Raw genomic sequence first — 22541 nt, forward strand, 5'->3', positions numbered from 1 at the left:
TACAGTGCCTTCTGTGTGTGTATGTGTGGGAGCAATTCCGCTGCGCGGTACGTCAGTGAAGATCTGAAGTCTTCTGCCACCTGTGAAGTCTTCTTTCTTCTTATACTCACCCGGCTTCTATCTTCCGGCTCTGTGAGGAGGACGGCGGCGCGGCTCCGGGACGAACAGCGAAGACGACACCTGTGTTCCGACCCTCTGGAGCTAATGGTGTCCAGTAGCCTAAGAAGCAGAGCCTATCAGTTAAGTAGGTCTGCTACTCTCCCCTCAGTCCCACGATGCAGGGAGCCTGTTGCCAGCAGTGCTCCCTGAAAATAAAAAACCTAACAAAAAGTATTTTCAGAGAAATTCAGTAGAGCTCCCCTGCAGTGCATCCAGTCTCCTCTGGGCACAGGATCTAACTGAGGTCTGGAGGAGGGGCATAGAGGGAGGAGCCAGTGCACACCCATCTAAAGTCTTTAGAGTGCCCATGTCTCCTGCGGAGCCCGTCTATACCCCATGGTCCTTACGGAGTCCCCAGCATCCTCTAGGACGTAAGAGAAATAATCGTGCATAGGAGACCACAAATAGGTTGAACTCGATGGACAATTGTCTTTTTTCAACCTTAGATACTATGTTACTATGTTAGATACATGAGAGATATGGTGACTAAAATCACAGAGAAAAATACGTATTAGAGTATATCCTGTGAAAATCCTATATAATTATAAAACCTGATGCACTAAGCCCCCTCAGGTTATAGAATATAGGGATAGCAAGTTGAGTGAGAGACACGAAATGGAAACCACTCAGCAAGCTAATGCACACACATATAGTCACAGTTGTACAATGCAGAGGTTATTACTAACAATAATACTGCACTGGACCAGCTTATATAGCTATGTAGTCAATAGATATAACACTGCACAGTAAGAACTGGATGTATATCACAGGGTACTTGTACCAGAGAACCCTGACTAAATGCACTCTTTCTTAACTAACACTGTCTAATTGACATGTAGAATACTTAAGTGTCATGTAAAGTCACAGCACTGACAACCAGGCGGCTTTACACAGGAGGATTTGCCCAAGCAGTCCCAGGAACAGTGTAGCTGAGAGAAATGGCGCCCAAACACTGACAGAGAGTGAGGGAGAGACAGATATGCAGCTCCAGGGCGGGAACATTTGCTGGAAATGGCGCCCTGAGGCTGGGGGAGGGGCTCCAGGTCTAAGCCTTATCCCCCTGCTGGCAAAATCACTGGGCACTGAGGGCTACTAGTAAAACGGTTTTAAGGAAAAACCTGACCTGTACCCATGTCCTGGTGATCTAGTGGGATCGCCTGTACTGCCACAGTGTCCACCACCAGCGCGCGCGGCCCGCCTCCCACTGACCGAGCCGGATCGCGATAAAGTACGGGTCCCGCGAGCGGGACCCACTCACCATCTCCCGAAGCGCGGCCACGCGATCCCGGAGAGCCCCCGTCGTGTGTGCCTGACTGTAGAAGAAAACCGGAGCCTCCTGCTGTAGTTACCCGGCAACCAGGGCTCGGGAGTGTACAGCGCCGCTGGGGAGAGATGGAGCTGCAGCAGTGAATGTCACTAGACATATACACACTGCTGCAGCCCTTGAAGTCTTCACTTTTCTTCTCAAAAAGCTCTTCTTAGGGCTGCCCAGAGCAGCCCCTCTGTTATGTGCCTGCTATCTGCGGCACCAACTACAAAACTGAGCTCCTGTGCAGGGAGGCGGGGTTATAGAGGAGGCGGAGCTGTGCATTCTGGGAACAGTCAAAGCTTTTGAGCCTGTTGGTGCCTCGGATGAAGATCCTACTCTACACCCCTATGTCTTTCCTTGTGGAGCCCAGTGTACACCGCAGTAGAAATAGAAAAACTCCAAAGAGCTCCCCAAGCTGTGACCGGCTCCTCCGGGCACATTTTCAAAACTGAGTCTGGTAGGAGGGGCATAGAGGAAGGAGCCAGCCCACACTATTAAACTCTTAAAGTGCCAGTGGCTCCCAAAGGACCCATCTATACCCCATGGTACTAAATGGAACCCCAGCATCCTCTAGGACGTAAGAGAAATAACATTTACAGACAGAGTTAGATTTGGGTGGGTTATTTTATTTCTGTGCAGAGCAAATACTGCCTGCTTTATTTTTACACTGCAATTTAGAACACACCCCACCCAAATCTAAAGGTCCATACACACGGAGCGATATAGCTGAGCGATTTTGACTATATAGTCAAAATCACTCAGAAAGTTAGTGCATACCGCTCTGTGTATACACAGCCAGCGATAATGAAGCGCGTCCCCACCAGGTCGCTATCGCTGCTAAAAATAGACTGTGCAGGCAAGTCAATTTCGACTAGGTTGCTGGAAAAGTGAAAACATCCCCTTGTTTAAATGGGTTAGCCAAAATCGCTCCTAGCCAAAATTGCTGGAAAAGTTAGTCAATATCACCTACTGCCAGTTCAAGGGAAATCGCTCAGTCAAAATCTCTCATAGTCAAAATCTATCCGTCTGTATGCACCTTACAGTAACTCTCTCTGCACGTTATATCTGCCACACCTGCAGTGCACATGGGGGGTCATTCCGAGTTGATCGCTAACTGAATTTGTTCGCAGTGCAGCGATCAGGCTAAAAATCTGCAGTTCTGCGCATGCGTATGCGGCGCAATGCGCACGCGCGACGTACGGGCACAACGCACGATGTAGTTTTGCACAGGGTCTAGCGATGCATTTCAGTCGCATTGCTTGCCGCAGAGTGATTGACATGAAGTGGGCGTTTCTGGGTGGCAACTGACAGTTTTCAGGGAGTGTGTGGAAAAATGCAGGCGTGCCAGGAAAAACGCAGGGGTGGCTGGGTGAACGCTGGGCGGGTTTGTGACGTCAAATCCGGAACTGAACAGTCTGAAGTAATCGCAAGAGCTGAGTAGGTTTTGAGCTACTCTGAAACTACACAAAATGTATTTGTAAGCGCTCTACGATACAACCGTTCGAACTTCTGCTAAGCTAAAATACACACCCAGTGGGCGGCGGCATAGTGTTTGCACGGCTGCTAAAACTAGCTAGCGAGTGATCAACTCGGAATGACCCCCATGGTTTTGCCCAAATGCTAACAAATTTGCTGCTACAATCAGGTCTAAATTACCCCCAATGTCGGCGGTGACGTCACTGATCGTTACCGTTCAATGATAACGTTCGGTGTGTATGCACTATATCATTGAACACTAAAGGGGTACATTTACTAAGCAGTGATAAGAGCAGAGAAGTGAGCCAGTGGAGAAGTTGCCCATGGCAACCAATCAGCACTGAAGTAACATCTATAATTTGCATACTATAAAATGATACAGAGCTGCTGATTGGTTGATGGGGAAATTTCTCCACTGGCTCACTTCTCCGCTCCTATCACTGCTTAGTAAATGTCCCCCATAGTCGCTTATCGCCGGCAGTGACGTGCGGTGGGGTGAGGCAGGTGAGGCAGAGCATTTCCTGTCATACGTACGTTTGTACCAGAGTTTTCATTATATAAGTATATGAAAAATACAAAGAATATGTTTGAAATATCTTTTTTGCATTATTCTAATCATTTTTATAGCCAAAACTCTGGAGTAAAAAGTCTATGGCAGGTGATCTTTTCCCGCACATCTCTGATCAAAACTCACCAAATTTCCAGGAGTTTATACTGCTGCACCTGTGTATAATGCCCAGATGTACGCTTTGCCTCATATTTTGTGTGTAAATCTGGCTCTGGTGCTAGCTAGTGCCTTCTTAGCCTTTTAGCTCACCGCACGTCCCTGAATTCGCCGGCATTCCTGCATCGGCTAGTGTGTACCCACCTTAACTTCGACATTGTGTGCACCTCTGTCTCAGGACCCGAGATTACTTTGGGACTTCTTTTCATTATTAATAATCATGGTTAATGTTTGGCCCTTAGGGTGATTGGGGGACTGCAGAGGTGTACCAGGTTAACTGGCAAAATTATAATGAAGAACAACAGATTGCAATGGGTCAGACTAATCTATTTATTTGGTCGTGTTAGCGAAAAAGACAACCCAGTCCCATACATGTCTCATGTAAGTGTAGAGAGCCTAAATGAGCAGCAGATGGCGGCCATTCACCGCGTCGGCGCATATGCTAGCAGCAGAGGGCACTGTGACGCCAGTCTCCAGGTCGCCTGCGCTCTATGATCCCCGGAGGTCACTACACGGTCTCTGGTCCTATGATGGCGGCGCCCTACAGGAGACATGCCGGCAGCTGCCTGCGGTTGTTAGGGGCTGCTCTACGGACTGCTGCCCGTCCGTTTGGTACATCACCACCGGCTGAGACTGGAGCTGGGATCAGCCAGGAGGTGGGGAGAGAACCGGCGACCCCAACGGTGAGAGGGGCAGATTGAGGGAGCTAAGTGGCAGGTGGTCACCTCTGCCTGGCCCTGGCATGCTGAGACTTGTGGTTCCACAGCTGGAGAGGTGCAGGCCTCCTGCTTATTGCATTATTACTTAACGGCCAGTCACTACTTACAGTTGCTGCCTGCTCCTTATTGCAATGCCCAGCATGCTGTGTGAGTGTAATAAGAGCTAGCCAGGGTTTCCACACTCCGCTAATCTTGGCTCAATTTCAGAACATGGTACCCTCTGGGCTAACATAACTAACTGCTTCAGAACACTACCCGCGTGTACATGTATTGGGCATGGTACCCTGTGGCGAGCACACACGTTCCAATGTCCTGAGCAAGTTTAATGATGATCTGAAGCAGTTTAGTAATACCCCTTTCTCTATCGTCCTAGTGGATGCTGGGGTTCCTGAAAGGACCATGGGGAATAGCGGCTCCGCAGGAGACAGGGCACAAAAAGTAAAGCTTTACGATCAGGTGGTGTGTACTGGCTCCTCCCCCTATGACCCTCCTCCAAGCCTCAGTTAGATTTTTGTGCCCGGCCGAGAAGGGTGCAATCTAGGTGGCTCTCCTAAAGAGCTGCTTAGAAAAGTTTAGCTTAGGTTTTTTATTTTACAGTGAGTCCTGCTGGCAACAGGATCACTGCAACGAGGGACTTAGGGGAGAAGAAGTGAACTCACCTGCGTGCAGGATGGATTGGCTTCTTGGCTACTGGACATCAGCTCCAGAGGGACGATCACAGGTACAGCCTGGATGGTCACCGGAGCCTTGCCGCCGGCCCCCTTGCAGATGCTGAAGTAAGAAGAGGTCCAGAATCGGCGGCAGAAGACTCCTCAGTCTTCTAAAGGTAGCGCACAGCACTGCAGCTGTGCGCCATTTTCCTCTCAGCACACTTCACACGGCAGTCACTGAGGGTGCAGGGCGCTGGGAGGGGGGCGCCCTGGAAGGCAAATGAAAACCTATTTTGGCTAAAAATACCTCACATATAGCCTCCGGAGGCTATATGGAGATATTTAACCCCTGCCAGAATCCGTTAAGAGCGGGAGACGAGGCCGCCGAAAAAGGGGCGGGGCCTATCTCCTCAGCACACAGCGCCATTTTCCCTCACAGAAAGGCTGGAGGGAAGGCTCCCAGGCTCTCCCCTGCACTGCACTACAGAAACAGGGTTAAAACAGAGAGGGGGGGCACTAATTTGGCGTTAGAAATATATAATAAAGATGCTATAAGGGAAAACACTTATATAAGGTTGTCCCTATATAATTATAGCGTTTTTGGTGTGTGCTGGCAAACTCTCCCTCTGTCTCTCCAAAGGGCTAGTGGGTCCTGTCCTCTATCAGAGCATTCCCTGTGTGTGTGCTGTGTGTCGGTACGTGTGTGTCGACATGTATGAGGACGATGTTGGTGAGGAGGCGGAGCAATTGCCTGTAATGGTGATGTCACTCTCTAGGGAGTCGACACCGGAATGGATGGCTTATTTAGGGAATTACGTGATAATGTCAACACGCTGCAAGGTCGGTTGTCGACATGAGACGGCCGACAAACAATTAGTACCGGTCCAGACGTCTCAAAAACACCGTCAGGGGTTTTAAAACGCCCGTTTACTTTAGTCGGTCGACACAGACAGGGACACTGAATCCAGTGTCGACGGTGAATAAACAAACGTATTCCTTATTAGGGCCACACGTTAAAGGCAATGAAGGAGGTGTTACATATTTCTGATACTACAAGTACCACAAAAGAGGGTATTATGTGGGATGTGAAAAAACTACCGTAGTTTTTCCTGAATCAGATAAATTAAATAAAGTGTGTGATGATGCGTGGGTTCCCCCCGATAGAAAATTAGGGGCGGTATACCCTTTCCCGCCAGAAGTTAGGGCGCGTTGGGAAACACCCCTTAGGGTGGCTAAAGCGCTCACACGCTTATCAAAACAAGTGGCGGTACCGTCTATAGATAGGGCCGTCCTCAAGGACCAGCTGACAGGAGGCTGGAAAATATCATAAAAAGTATATACACACATACTGGTGTTATACTGCGACCAGCGATCGCCTCAGCCTGGATGTGCAGAGCTGGGGTGGCTTGGTCGGATTCCCTGACTAAAAATATTGATACCCTTGACAGGGACAGTATTTTATTGACTATAGAGCATTTAAAGGATGCATTTCTATATATGCGAGATGCACAGAGGGATATTTGCACTCTGGCATCAAGAGTAAATGCGATGTCCATATCTGCCAGAAGATGTTATGGACACGACAGTGGTCAGGTGATGCAGATTCCAAACGGCACAAAGGTGTATTGCCGTATAAAGGAAGAGGAGTTATTTGGGGTCGGTCCATCGGACCTGGTGGCCACGGCAACTGCTGGAAAATCCACCGTTTTTACCCTAAGTCACATCTCTGCAGAAAAAGACACCGTCTTTTCAGCCTCAGTCCTTTCGTCCCTATAAGATCATATCTGCCCAGGGATAGAGGAAAGGGAAGAAGACTGCAGCAGGCAGCCCATTCCCAGGAACAGAAGCGTTCCACCGCTTCTGACAAGTTCTCAGCATGGCGCTGAGACCGTACAGGACCCCTGGATCCTACAAGTAGTATCCCAGGGGTACAGATTGGAATGTCGAGACGTTTCCCCTTCGCAGGCTCCTGAAGTCTGCTTTACCAAGGTCTCCCTCCGACAAGGAGGCAGTATGGGAAAAAATTCACAAGCTGTATTCCCAGCAGGTGATAATTAAATTACCTCTCCTACTACAAGAAAAGGGGTATTATTCCACACTATATTGTGGTACTGAAGCCAGAAGGCTAGGTGAGACTTATTCTAAACATTTTTTGAACACTTACAAAGGTTCAAATCAAGATGGAGTCACTCAGAGCAGTGATAACGAACCAGGAAGAAGGGGACTATATAGTGTCCCGGGACATCAGGGATGCTTACCTGTATGTCCCAAATTTGCCCTTCTCACTAAGGGTACCTCAGGTTCGTGGTGCAGAACTGTCACTATCAGTTTCAGACGCTGCCGTTTGGATTGTCCACGGCACCCCGGGTCTTTACCAAGGTAATGGCCGAAATGATGATTCTTCTTCGAAGAAAAGGCGTCTTAATTATCCCTTACTTGGACGATCTCCTGATAAGGGCATAGTCCAGGGAACAGTTGGAGGTCGGAGTAGCACTATCTCGGATACTGCTACAACAGCACGGGTGGATTCTAAATATTCCAAAATCGCAGCTGATCCCGACGACACGTCTGCTGTGCCTAGGGATGATTCTGGACACAGTCCAGAAAAAGGTGTTTCTCCCGGAAGAGAAAGCCAGGGAGTTATCCGAGCTAGTCAGGAACCTCCTAAAAACAGTGCATCATTGCACAAGGGTCCTGGTAAAAATGGTGGCTTCCTACGAAGCAATTCCATTCGGCAGATTTCACGCAAGAACTTTTCAGTGGGATCTGCTGGACAAATGGTCCGGATCGCATCTTCAGATGCATCAGCGGATAACCCTATATCCAAGGACAAGGGTGTCTCTCCTGTGGTGGTTATAGAGTGCTCATCTTCTAGAGGGCCGCAGATTCGGCATTCAGGATTGGATGCTGGTGACCACGGAGCCCAGCCCGAGAGGCTGGGGAGCAGTCACACAAGGAAAAAATTTCCAGGGAGTGTGATCAAGTCTGGAGACTTTTCTCCACATAAATATACTGGAGCTAAGGGTAAATTTATAATGCTCTAAGCTTAGCAAGACCTCTGCTTCAAGGTCAGCCGGTATTGATCCAGTGGGAAAAACATCACGGCAGTCGCCCACGTAAACAGACAGGGCGACACAAGAAGCAGGAGGGCAATGGCAAAAACTGCAAGGACTTTTCGCTGGGCGGAAAATCATGTGATAGCACTGTCAGCAGTGTTTCATCCCGGGAATGGAAACTGGGAAGCAGACTTCCTCAGCAGGCACGACCTCCACCCGGGAGAGTGGAAACTTCATCGGGAAGTTTTTTCCACATGATTGTAAACCGTTGGGAAATACCAAAGGTGGACATGATGGCGTCCCGTCTGAACAAAAAACGGGACAGGTATTGCGCCAGGTCAAGAGACCCTCAGGCAATAGCTGTGGACGTTCTGGTAACACCGTGGGTGTACCAGTCGGTGTATGTGTTCCCTCCTCTGCTTCTCATACCTAAGGTGCTGAGAATTATAAGACGTAGAGGAGTAAGAACTATACTCATGGCTCCGGATTGGCCAAGAAGGACTTGGTACCCGGAACTTCAAGAGATGCTTACAGAGGTCTTATGGCCTCTGCTGCTAAGAAGGGATTTGCTTCAGCAAGTACCATGTCTGTTCCAAGACTTACCGCAGCTGCGTTTGTCGGCATGGCGGTGGAACGCCGGATCCTAAGGGAAAAAGGCATTCCGGAAGAGGTCATTCCTACCCTGGTCAAAGCCAGAAAGGAGGTGACCGCACAACATTATCACCACATGTGGCGAAAATATGTTGCGTGGTGTGAGGCCAGGATGGCCCCACAAAGAAATTTCAACTCGGTCGTTTCCTGCATTTCCTGCAAACAGGAGTGTCTATGGGCCGCAAATTGGGGTCCATTAAGGTTCAAATTTCGGCCCTGTCGATTTTTCTTCCAGAAAGAATTGGCTTCAGTTCCTGAAGTCCAGAAGTTTGTCAAGGGAGTATTGCATATACAACCCCCTTTTGTGCCTCCAGTGGCACTGTGGGATCTCAACGTAGTTCTGGGATTCCTCAAATCACATTGGTTTAAAACCAGTCAAATCTGTGGATTTGAAGCATCTCACATGAAAAGTGACCATGCTCTTGGCCCTGGCCTGGACCAGGCGAGTGTCAAATTGGTGGTTTTTTCTCAAAAAAGCCCATATCTGTTTGTCCATTCGGACAGGGCAGAGCTGCGGACTCGTCCCCAGTTCTCTCCCTAAGGTGGTGTCAGTGTTTCACCTGAACCAGCTTATTGTGGTGCCTTGCACCTACTAGGGACTTGGAGGACTCCAAGTTGCTAGATGTTGTCAGGGCCCTGAAAATATGTTCCAGGACGGCTGGAGTCAGGAAAACTGACTTGCTGTTATCCTGTATGCACCCAACAAACTGGGTGCTCTTGCTTCTAAGCAGACTATTGCTAGTTGGATGTGTAATACAATTCAGCTTGCACATTCTGTGGCAGGCCTGCCACAGCCAAAATATGTAAATGCCCATTCCACAAGGAAGGTGGGCTCATCTTGGGCGGCTGCCCGAGGGGTCTCGGCTTTACAACTTTGCCGAGCGGTTATTTAGTCAGGGGCAAACACGTTTGTAAAATCCTACAAATTTGATACCCTGGCTAAGGAGGACCTGGAGTTCTCTCATTCGGTGCTGCAGAGTCATCCGCACTCTCCCGCCCGTTTGGGAGCTTTGGTATTATCCCCATGGTCCTTTCAGGAACCCCAGCATCCACTAGGACGATAGAGAAAATAAGAATTTACTTACCGATAATTCTATTTCTCGGAGTCCGTAGTGGATGCTGGGCGCCCATCCCAAGTGCGGATTGTCTGCAATACTTGTACATAGTTACAAAAATCGGGTTATTATTGTTGTGAGCCATCTTTTCAGAGGCTCCGCTGTTATCATACTGTTAACTGGGTTCAGATCACAGGTTGTACAGTGTGATTGGTGTGGCTGGTATGAGTCTTACCCGGGATTCAAAATCCTTCCTTATTGTGTACGCTCGTCCGGGCACAGTACCTAACTGAGGCTTGGAGGAGGGTCATAGGGGGAGGAGCCAGTACACACCACCTGATCGTAAAGCTTTACTTTTTGTGCCCTGTCTCCTGCGGAGCCGCTATTCCCCATGGTCCTTTCAGGAACCCCAGCATCCACTACGGACTCCGAGAAATAGAATTATCGGTAAGTAAATTCTTATTTTCAGACTGACAGCGGGAATGTGTTCTGGGATGCATCCCGGGATTGACCCCTTTCAGACTACACTTAGACCTGGGATCGACCCGGGACAGCCCCATTCACACTGATCCCGGGAAATCCCTGCAAATGCATATGTATGCGAAAGGTCCTTAGCACGAAGAGAAACTAGACGCTACCATGTCATTAGAAATGGACATTTTTCTGGCCTGGCTCACATAGATGAGGTCACAATAGGAAAGCAAAGGGAGGGGTGGGGCCTGCTCATTGCTGTTGTGTACGTATAATGCCTCTTGCTTCAAGCAGCTTTGCAATATTTTTATAAATGGCTGCATCCTTCACTGTGCCTGTGATCTGTTTTTTAATCTCCTCCTCACCCCTTATGCTGAGCGGCTCTTTCACCTCCTGATCTGTTCAGGTCGCCATGACTGTCTCAGACGCTTCCCTGGGCTCTAGATGATGACATCATCTTTTCTGAGCCCGGGGAACCTCCAATGAGAGGGCTTTTAACAGTCCCGGATACTGAATACCAGGTAGGGCCCATTCACACTACACTGCATCCCGGGACGATCCCGGATTCAACCCTGGTCGAGACCTGGGATGAAATCCCGGGACGCTCGTCCTGGGATATTGTTCCTGTACCCTTTCACACTGATCAATTTCCTGGGTTGATGGGCGTTCACGTGCAATAACCCGGGAAATTTTTGTCAGTCTGAAAGGGGTATTACACTAACCCAGGGGGGTCCCATGTTATGAACATGAGCCCAAATCTTTATTGTGGACTAGCATATGGGGTCTGACATTTTGAGGGGTCCCCCCCCCCATCTCCCTTTCCTCTACCGCACTTTCTTGCAGCCCCTTCTTTCTGTCCCCGCAGTTGGAAGCATTAGTGGGGAAGGTAGTTTGGGTTGTACCCACATATCCTCTCCTACTGTGCTGTGTAATGTTGGAGATGGGACAGACCTATGTTTATTATATACAGCAGAGTTTCAAAAACTCTGCAATTACAGTCCAGGTTTTAAGGCTATCCAGGCTTGAGCACAGATGATCTAATTAGTACCTTGTTAACTTTGATTTAACCATTTGGACTCAAGCATGGTTATCCTTAAAACCTGGATTGTAAAGGAGGTGTTTGGGAATGTTTTTTTTTTTTTAGTAATTAGATCATATTTCTCATATTTATAATGGGAATTGCGATCTGGCTGAGTTTCTGAAAAAACAGCAGGGAGCCATGTGATAATTATGCCATCTTCCGATCTCGTATTCACAGGGCTCGCTGTAGATCCCTTACATCTGCACAGCTTTCTCTGCCCGCAGGAGAAGCTGCATAGAGCTGTGCAGGAGCCCAGCCAGTGTGATCAGCTATGTGTGTCTGATGGAAACGCAGGCTGTGACTGAAGGGGAAACAAAAAATAAGAATTTACTTACAGATAATTCTATTTCTCATAGTCCGTAGTGGATGCTGGGGACTCCGTAAGGACCATGGGGAATAGCGGCTCCGCAGGAGACTGGGCACATCTAAAGAAAGCTTTAGGACTAACTGGTGTGCACTGGCTCCTCCCCCTATGACCCTCCTCCAAGCCTCAGTTAGGATACTGTGCCCGGACGAGCGTACACAATAAGGAAGGATTTTGAATCCCGGGTAAGACTCATACCAGCCACACCAATCACACCGTATAACTTGTGATCTGAACCCAGTTAACAGTATGATAACAGAGGAGCCTCTGAAAAGATGGCTCCCAACAATAATAACCCGATTTTGTAACAATAACTATGTACAAGTATTGCAGACAATCCGCACTTGGGATGGGCGCCCAGCATCCACTACGGACTATGAGAAATAGAATTATCGGTAAGTAAATTCTTATTTTCTCTAACGTCCTAAGTGGATGCTGGGGACTCCGTAAGGACCATGGGGATTATACCAAAGCTCCCAAACGGGCGGGAGAGTGCGGATGACTCTGCAGCACCGAATGAGAGAACTCCAGGTCCTCCTCAGCCAGGGTATCAAATTTGTAGAATTTTGCAAACGTGTTTGCCCCTGACCAAGTAGCTGCTCTGCAAAGTTGTAAAGCCGAGACCCCTCGGGCAGCCGCCCAAGATGAGCCCACTTTCCTTGTGGAACGGGCTTTTACAGATTTTAGCTGTGGCAGGCCTGCCACAGAATGTGCAAGCTGAATTGTACTACAAATCCAACGAGCAATAGTCTGCTTAGAAGCAGGAGCACCCAGCTTGTTGGGTGCATACAGGATAAACAGCGAGTCAGATTTCCTGACTCCAGCCGTCCTGGAATATTTTCAGGGCCCTGACAACATCCAGCAACTTGGATAACTCCAAGTCCCTAGTAGCCGCAGGCACCACAATAGGTTGGTTCAGGTGAAAACGCTGGAACCACCTTAGGGAGAAACTGAGGACGAGTCCTCAATTCCGCCCTGTCCGAATGGAAAATCAGATAAGGGCTTTTACAGGATAAAGCCGTCAATTCTGACACGCGCCTGGCCCAGGCCAGGGCCAACAGCATGACCACTTTCCATGTGAGATATTTTAACTCCACAGATTTAAGTGGTTCAAACCAATGTGACTTTTGGAACCCAAACTACATTGAGATCCCAAATTTCCACTGGAGGCACAAAAGGAGGCTGTATATGCAGTACCCCTTTTACAAACGTCTAAACTTCAGGGACTGAAGCTAGTTCTTTTTTGGAAGAAAATTGACAGGGCCGAAATCTGAACCTTAATGGACCCCAATTTCAGGCCCATATACACTCCTGTTTGCAGGAAATGTAGGAATCGACCCAGTTGAATTTCCTCCGTCGGGCCTTACTGGCCTCGCACTGCGCAACATATTTTCGCCAATTGCGGTGATAATGTTTTTGCGGTTACATCCTTCCTGGCTTTAGATCAGGATATGGATGACTTCATCCGGAATGCCTTTTTTCCTTCAGGATCCGGTGTTCAACCGGCATGCCGTCAAACGCAGCCGCGGTAAGTCTTGGAACAGACAGGGTCCTTGCTGGAGCAGGTCCCTTCTTAGAGGTAGAGGCCACGGATCCTCCGTGAGCATCTCTTGAAGTTCCGGTTACCAAGTCCTTTTTGGCCAATCCGGAGCCACGAATATAGTGCTTTCTCCTCTCCATCTTATCAATCTCAGTACCTTGGGTATGAGAGGCAGGGGAGGGAACACATACACTGACTGGTACACCCACGGTGTTACCAGAGCGTCTACAACTATTGCCTGAGGGTCTCTTGACCTGGCGCAATACCTGTCGAGTTTTTTAATCATGTGGACGACTTCTGGGTGAAGTCCCCACTCTCCCGGGTGGAGGTCGTGCTGAGGAAGTCTGCTTCCCAGTTGTCCACTCCCGGAATGAATACTGTTGACAGTGCTATCACATGATTTTCCACCCAGCGAAGAATCCCTGCAGCTTCTGCCATTGCCCTCCTGCTTCTTGTGCCACCCTGTCTGTTTACGTGGGTGACTGCCATGATGTTGTCCGACTGGATCAACACCGGCTGACCTTGAAGCAGAGATCTTGCTAAGCTTAGAGCATTGTAAATGGCCCTTAGCTTCAGGATATTTATGTGAAGTGATGTATCCAGGCTTGACCCTAAGCCCTGGATATTCCTTCCCTGTGTGACTGCTCCCCAGCCTCGCAGGCTGGCATCCGTGGTCACCAGGACCCAGTCCTGAATGCCGAATCTGCGGCCCTCTAGAAGATGAGCACTCTGCAACCACCACAGGATGGATACCCTTGTCCTTGGTGACAGGGTTATCCGCTGATGCATCTGCAAATGCGACCCGGACCATTTGTCCAGTAGGTTCCACTGGAAAGTTCTTGCGTGGAATCTAACGAATGGGATTGCTTCGTAGGAAGCCACCATTTTTACCCAGAACCCTTGTGCATTGATGCACTGAGCCTTGGTTCGGTTTTAGGAGGTTCCTGACTAGCTCGGATAACTCCCTGGCTTTCTCTTCCGGGAGAAACACCTTTTTTTTGGACTGTGTCCAGGAACATCCCTAGAAAACAGAAGACAAGTCGTCGGAACCAGCTGCGATTTTGGAATATTGAGAATCCAATCGTGCTGCCGCAACACTACCTGAGATAGTGCTACACCGACTTCCAACTGTTCCCTGGATCTTACCCTTATCAGGGAATCGTCCAAGTAAGGGATAACTAAAATTTCCTTCCTTCGAAGGGATATCATTTCGGCCATTACCTTGGTAAAGACCCGGGGTGCCGTGGACCATCCCTACGGCAGCGTCTGAACTGATAGTGACAGTTCTGTACCATAACCTGAGGTACCCTTGGTGAGAAGGGTAAATTTTGACATGAAGGTAAGCATCCTTGATGTTCCGAGACATCATGTAGTCCCATTCTTCCAGGTTCGCAATCACTGCTCTGAGTGACTCAATCTTGAATTTGAACCTCTGTATGTAAGTGTTCAAAGATTTTAGATTTAGAATCGGTCTCACCGAGCCGTCTGGCTTCGGTACCACAATAGTGTGGAATAATACCCCGTTCCCTGTTGCAGGAGGGGTACCTTGATTATCACCTGCTGGGAATACAGCTTGTGAATGGCTTCCAAAACTGCCTCCCTGTCAGAGGGAGACGTCGGTAAAGCCGACTTTTGGAAACGGCGAGGGGGAGACGTCTCGAATTCCAATATGTACCCTTGAGATATTACCTGAAGGATCCAGGGGTCTACTTGCGAGTGAGCCCACTGCGCACTGAAATTCATTGAGAACGGGCCCCCACCGTGCCTGAGCTTGTAAGGCCCTAGCGTCATACTGAGGGCTTGGCAGAGGCGGGAAAGGGTTTCTGTTCCTGGGAACTGGCTAATCTCTTCAGCCTTTTCCCTCTCCCTCTGTCACGAGCAGAAAAGAGGAACCTTTTGTCCGCTTGCCAACAAAGGACTGCGCCTGATAATACGGCGTCTTATTTTGAGAGGCGACCTGGGGTACAAACGTGGATTTCCCAGTTGTTGCCGTGGCCACCAGGTCTAAAAGACCGACCCCAAATGTCCCTTTTCAAAGGCAATACTTCCAAATGCCGTTTGGAATCCGCATCACCTGACCATTTTACTGGTAGAATTGGACAACGCACTTATACTTGATGCCAGTCGGCAAATATTCCGCTGTGCATCATGCATATATAGAAATGCATCTTTTAAATGCTCTATAGGCAATAATATACTATCCTTATCTAGGATATCAATATTTCCAGTCAGGGAATCCAACCATGCCAACCCAGCACTGCACCTCCAGGCTGAGGCGATTGCTGGTCGCAGTATAACACCAGTATGTGTGTGAATACATTTTTGGATACCCTCCTGTTTTCTATCAGCAGGATCCTTAAGGGCGGCCATCTCATGAGAGGGTAGAGCCCTTGTTCTTACAAGCGTGTGAGCGCCTTATCCCCCCTAGGGGGTGTTTCCCAACGCACCCTAACCTCTGGCGGGAAAGGGTATACACCAATACTTTTTAAGAAATTATCAATTGTTATCGGGGGGAAACCCACGCATCATCACACACCTCATTTTACTTCTCAGATTCAGGAAAACTACATGTAGTTTTTCCCTCACCGAACATAATACCCCTTTTTGGTGGTACTCGTATTATCAGAAATGTATAAAACATTTTCCATTGTCTCAATCATGTAACGTGTGGCCCTACTGGAAATCACGGTTGTCTCTTCACCGTCGACACAGGAGTCAGTATCCGTGTCGGCGTCTGTATCTGCCATCTGAGGTAACGGGCGCTTTAGAGCCCCTGACGGCCTATGAGACGTCTGGACAGGCACAAGCTGAGTAGCCGGCTGTCTCATGTCAACCACTGTTTTTTTTATACAGAGCTGACACTGTCACGTAATTTTCAACAGTACATCCACTCAGGTGTCGACCCCCTAGGTGGTGACATCACTGTTACAGATACTCTGCTCCGTCTCCACATCATTTTTCTCCTCATACATGTCGACACAAACGTACCGACACACAGCACACACACAGGGAATGCTCTGATAGAGGACAGGACCCCACTAGCCCTTTGGGGAGACAGAGGGAGAGTATGCCAGCACACACCAGAGCGCTATATATATATATATATATACAGGGATAACCTTATATAAGTGTTTTTCCCCTTATAGCTGCTGTATGTTTTAATACTGCGCCTAATTAGTGCCCCCCTCTCTTTTTTTTAACCCTTTCTGTAGTGTATGCAGGGAAGAGCCAGGGAGCTTCCCTCCAACTGAGCTGTGAGGGAAAATGGCGCCAGTGTGCTGAGGAGATAGGCTCCGCCCCCTTTCCGGCGGCCTTATCTCCCGTTTTTCTGTATATTCTGGCAGGGGTTAAATGCATCCATATAGCCCAGGAGCTATATGTGATGTATTTTTTTGCCATGTAAGGTATTTTTATCATGTTTTATTGCGTCTCAGGGCGCCCCCCCCAGCGCCCTGCACCCTCAGTGACCGGAGTATATAGTGTGCTGAGAGCAATGGCGCACAGCTGCAGTGCTGTGCGCTACCTTATTGAAGACAGGAACGTCTTCTGCCGCCGATTTCTCCGGACCTCTTCGCTCTTCTGGCTCTGTAAGGGGGCCGGCGGCGCGGCTCCGGGACCCATCCAGGCTGGGCCTGTGATCGTCCCTCTGGAGCTAATGTCCAGTAGCCAAGAAGCCCAATCCACTCTGCACTCAGGTGAGTTCGCTTCTTCTCCCCTTAGTCCCTCGATGCAGTGAGCCTGTTGCCAGCAGGTCTCACTGAAAATAAAAAACCTAAACTAAAACTTTCACTAAGAAGCTCAGGAGAGCCCCTAGTGTGCACCCTTCTCGTCGGGCACAGAAATCTAACTGAGGCTTGGAGGAGGGTCATAGGGGGAGGAGCCAGTGCACACCAGTTAGTCCTAAAGCTTTCTTTAGATGTGCCCAGTCTCCTGCGGAGCCGCTATTCCCCATGGTCCTTACGGAGTCCCCAGCATCCACTTAGGACGTTAGAGAAAAGCTCCATCCCTGCATGTGATAATTGATACATCCAATACAATGTAATCAATTATTGTATTGCAGATTGGGGCGATTTTATCGCATCACATTCGCATCCTCAGATGCGGATTTTGATAAATCTGCCTCTTAGTGATTTGTTTATTTATTAAGGCCCCATATAGGTGATGGCTGTCGCAAGCTATTGTCTTCGTTCTGCAAAGTTGCTTTCCCCATGGTGAAGCCAATTTATCATAGACAGCAGCTGTTTTTCCTTTTCAAATTTGCTTTAATTTTATTATTTTTATAGAAATTGGAAGGCTGTGTCGGCTCTTCCATGCGCTCCTTGGCACCAAACTGGCTTAGCAAGTGGTAAGACTACTTTTAACATTGCTGGCCAGTGTGCCCCGGGGAGCTGAGCAACACTCTGCTGTCTTGGTGACCTTTTTAGATCTCCGAAAAGGAAGGTCTATCTCTGTGGTTATAATATTCATTTCTATGGTGTCTTAATAATTAGACCCAGTAATTCTCTCAGACACAAGTGCACTCAAGTCAATTTTATCAGCAGCCAGAGGGAACATACTGTATGCTAACACCGCAGAACATGCAAACTCCACACAGATAGGGACTCCTGAGCCTAATGACCAAAACAGAATATACTGTGTTCCGGGTCATTTCCATGTTTCAAGCAAGATATGGAACATACTTACTACGTGTCTCCTGTCCTTTTTTTTTTTTTAACATTACATTGGTGTGAAGGAAGTGATGGAATGCACATCAAATTCAATTTAAATGTAAGTCCCCAAAATATCAAAGTAGGGAAGAAGAATGATTATTGTATGTTAGGGAAAGGTTCACAAGCTGACTGCTATATATATATATATAAACCTACATAATTACGGCAATCAGCACATCTGGGTGGTATATAATATCTGATAATAAACACTATAAATAGACTGTTGTGATGGTTCCTGCTTCCTTAGCAGCATCCAGGAGAAGTATAATTGGTTCCCAGATAAGATATTTTTGCCAGGAAGACACGTCATCTTCCTGTGAAAACTCTTAATGTCATCACCTTGACATATCCTCTAATACTTAAGAATCTGCGTCCAACAAACCAAACAGATGCATACAAAGCACACAGTTTCAGAACCACTGACTTATAGCCTAAAGATATTTTTGAAAAAACAAAGTTTGTGTACATTGAACCATTGGAAAACAAAGGTTACACATCTCGGTCACACCCACAAATTCAACATTTCGAAGTATTCCATATTTCTGAATTTTTTAATAAGGGGAAACTCAACCTGTACCAGTTGGGAAGGTCACAGACAGATGATGCCCATCTCTGAGCCAGCTTGAAGTGTCTAAAATCATATCCTAATAATACCCTTTGTATACCACTTTTTTTTCAGCACTAAACTTTGAGTTTTAACCGTTTATATTATATACACTGCTCAAAAAAATAAAGGGAACACTAAAATAACACATCCTAGATCTGAATGAATGAAATATTCTTATTAAATACTTTGTTCTTTACATAGTTGAATGTGCTGACAACAAAATCACGCAAAAAATATCAATGGAAATCAAATTTATTAAACCATAGAGGTCTGGATTTGGAGTCGCACTCAAAATTAAAGTGGAAAAACACACTACAGGCTGATCCAACTTTGATGTAATGTCCTTAAAACAAGTGAAAATGAGGCTCAGTAGTGTGTGTGGCCTCCACGTGCCTGTATGACCTCCCTACAACGCCTGGGCATGCTCCTGATGAGGTGGCGGATGGTCTCCTGAGGGATCTCCTCCCAGACCTGGACTAAAGCATCCGCCAACTCCTGGACAGTCTGTGGTGCAACGTGGCGTTGGTGGATGGAGCGAGACATGATGTCCCAGATGTGCTCAATTGGATTCAGGTCTGGGGAACGGGCGGGCCAGTCCATAGCATCAATGCCTTAGTCTTGCAGGAACTGCTGACACACTCCAGCCACATGAGGTCTAGCATTGTCTTGCATTAGGAGGAACCCAGGACCAACCGCACCAGCATATGGTCTCACAAGGGGTCTGAGGATCTCATCTCGGTATCTAATGGCAGTAGAGGCTACCTCTGGCGAGCACATGAAGGGCTGTGCGGCCCCCCCCCAAAAAAAAATGCCGCCCTACACCATTACTGACCCACTGCCAAACCGGTCATGCTGGAGGATGTTCCAGGCAGCAGAACGTTCTCCTTGGCGTCTCCAGACTCTGTCACGTCTGTCACATGTGCTCAGTGAGAACCTGCTTTCATCTGTGAAGAGCACAGGGCGCCAGTGGCAAATTTGCCAATCTTGTTGTTCTCTGGCAAATGGCAAACGTCCTGCACGGTGTTGGGCTGTAAGCACAACCCCCACCTGTGGACGTGGGGCCCTCATACCACCCTCATGGAGTCTGTTTCTGATCGTTTGAGTAGACACATGCACATTTGTGGCTTGCTGGAGGTAATTTTGCAGGGCTCTGGCAGTGCTCCTCCTGTTCCTCCTTGCACAAAGGTGGAGGTAGCGGTCCTGCTGCTGGGTTGTTGCCCTCCTACGGCCTCCTCCACTTCTCCTGATGTACTTGCCTGTCTCCTGGTAGAGCCTCCATGATCTGGACACTACGCTGACAAACACAGCAAACCTTCTTGCCACAGCTCGCATTGATGTGCCATCCTGGATGAGCTGCACTACCTGAGCCACTTGTGTGGGTTGTAGGGAGGTCATACAGGCACGTGGAGGCCACACACACTACTGAGCCTCATTTTGACTTGTTTTAAGGACTTTATATCAAAGTTGGATCAGCCTGTAGTGGGTTTTTCCACTTTAATTTTGATTGTGACTCCAAATCCAGACCTCCATGGGTTAATAAATTTGATTTCTATTGATAATTTTTGTGTCATTTTGTTGTCAGCACATTCAACTATGTAAAGAACAAAGTATTTAATAAGAATATTTCATTCATTCAGATATAGGATGTGTTATTTTAGTGTTCCCTTTATCTTTTTGAGCAGTGTATAACAAATGTTTTTTTTTCTTTGCTGTTACAGCTGCTATATCTTATTCAGCCACAAGAGGGAGCTATGACTTTTAGATCGTATAACAGAAGTTCATTTTGGGTTTTGCTGTTATGTTACGCCATGGTTATGGAAACCAATGATTCCTTTCTGTTGTGCCTAATACTTTTATAGCAGTATAAATAGATACTGTATAAGCTGTATTACTTGTAGCAAGTTTCTGATGGCCACAGCATTGTACTAGGGTACCACAAAGTCAGGGTTTAATCCAGAGGTTCCCAAATTGTGTGCCGTGGCTGCCTGGGGTGCCTCGGGACACTTGCAGGGGTGCCGTGGGTTGGTGGTCCAGGACCAATTCAAATTATTCATGCTCAATATAATAGGCAAAACCAGTGCTGGTGGCTGCCAGTCATAAAATATGTGGCCAAACAGAAGCAAATCTTGTCCCTCACCACACAACTGACCCTAAGGATGACATATAAACGCGATCTACTTAATTTAATATTTCTTTCTAAATTTCCCAATAAGAAATTTTTGGCCTAGGGGTGCCGTGAAAAAAATTCTGATATTCTAGGGCGCCGTGATTCAAAAAAGTTTGGAAACCACTGGTTTAATCACATTGTAGTCTTGGTCTGCAGATAGCATGCATTGCTGTTAATAAGGCAATATACAGTTATATGGGTGTCTTTACTTTGCTTTGTACTGTAAATTATTTTCCATTTGTAAGGAAGATATTATTGACGCCAGTTTGTGTATGGCCTATATTACATGTTATGTAGAGAGCTCTCATACTGTTGCATTAGCCTAAAAATCTATAATATCAAAAACACAGGCAGTGTTCATTTTAGCAACCTGCGCCTGTCACAACCTGTGCAGTTCCTCTTTCCTGTCTGGGGTGGCACTCTCTGGTGCTTCTATCACACTCTGGTCTGTATCACTGCACTGAGACACACACTGTGTACCAGCACCAGAGCAGGGAGCGACGCCCCAGGAAAGAAAGAGGAACTGCATGGGTTGTGACAGGTGCAGGGTGCTAGAATAAGCACTACACACTAGTAGATAATTTGGGGGGAGTAATCAAACATAACATCCGCTTATGTTAAAATTAGCAGCATGTATCACTTCAAAACCTGCATTGACTGATAAGGGTCTGGGACTGAGGGTCGACAGCACAAAGGTCGACACACCTTAGGTCGACGCCAATTGGTCGACACCTTAGGTCGACATGGACAAAAGGTCGACGGGAACAAGGTCGACATGGAAAAAGGTCGACATGAGTTTTTTATGTTTTTTTGGTGTTGTTTTCTTCGTAGAGTGACCGGGAACCCCAATTAGTGCACCGCGTTCGCTCGCCATGCTTCGGGCATGGTGCCTTCGCTCCGCTACCGCTTCGCTCGGCACACTTAACCGTTCCAATCGTAGTCCACGTGGATCGTTAAGTATGAAAAGGTTCAAAAAAAGAAAAAAAATCGTGAAAAACTCATGTCGACCTTTTGTCCATGTCGACCTTTTGTCCATGTCGACCTAAGGTGTGTCGACCAATTGGCGTCGACCTAAGGTGTGTCGACCTTTGTGCTGTCGACCTGGAGTCCGGATACCGACTGATAAGGGAGCATTTATAATCAATTGAGTTACACTACTTCAGCTCTATAGTAAATAGTCTTAGCTTTTAGTAGTTAACTGTGTTTTAGGGTCAACTCACCCTCGACTTGATAAGAATGACAAAGGTTCCCAGATGGCAAACTATGTTCACTTTCCATGGTTTTGCCTTTTAAAATATTGCTACTATAAACGTGTTAATGTAAAAAATAATTACTGATATATTTGCGATTTTTCTTATTGATGTTTGTATCGGTGTGTATACGCTGCAGCATTTAGCATTGACATTTTCTTTCCAGAATTCTTAAACTGCTTCTGTCTAAGGCAGCTGCGTTATTGCATTATATTTCCATTTAATGCTGCGGAAAGGTCCTGCTTGGTTTTGGGTTGCTACCCTCTTAGAGCCTTCTTATGTGGTGTTTGGCACTAGGAAACCTTATAATGGACTCCCTTTCAGTCTCTCTAAAGTGATTTCCACTGTCCTGATATTGCTGCATTTACAGATGAAGGGGTATATTCAATTGCGGTCGAATTGCCGAAAATGTAGAAAAACGGGTCATTTTCGACACAAAAAAGCTGTCGAATTTGATTCGACAATTCAGTACAGTACTTTTCAACAAACCTGCCATTTCATTTTCGACTTTTTGCAATTCAACATTTTTTCAATTCGACATGTCTGCAATGTT

General features: G+C 47.4%; 1 protein-coding gene across 2 annotated transcripts in view; it reads left to right on the forward strand.

Moving 5' to 3' along the window:
* The first annotated feature begins 4045 nt into the window (after positions 1-4045).
* The window catches only part of MRPS28 (mitochondrial ribosomal protein S28), a 175253-nt gene continuing 156757 nt past the window's right edge, over positions 4046-22541 (forward strand). The window contains exon 1 of one of the 2 annotated variants that reach the window (XM_063923938.1): positions 4046-4351. In XM_063923938.1, the coding sequence (XP_063780008.1) occupies positions 4160-4351 (192 nt within the window). In that variant the 5' untranslated portion in view covers positions 4046-4159. The remainder of the gene's footprint in view (positions 4352-22541) is intronic. The other variant, XM_063923937.1, reaches the window with a different exon arrangement.

This window comes from Pseudophryne corroboree, chromosome 5 (genome assembly GCF_028390025.1).
Source record: "Pseudophryne corroboree isolate aPseCor3 chromosome 5, aPseCor3.hap2, whole genome shotgun sequence".
Classification (NCBI taxonomy): Eukaryota; Metazoa; Chordata; class Amphibia; order Anura; family Myobatrachidae; genus Pseudophryne; species Pseudophryne corroboree.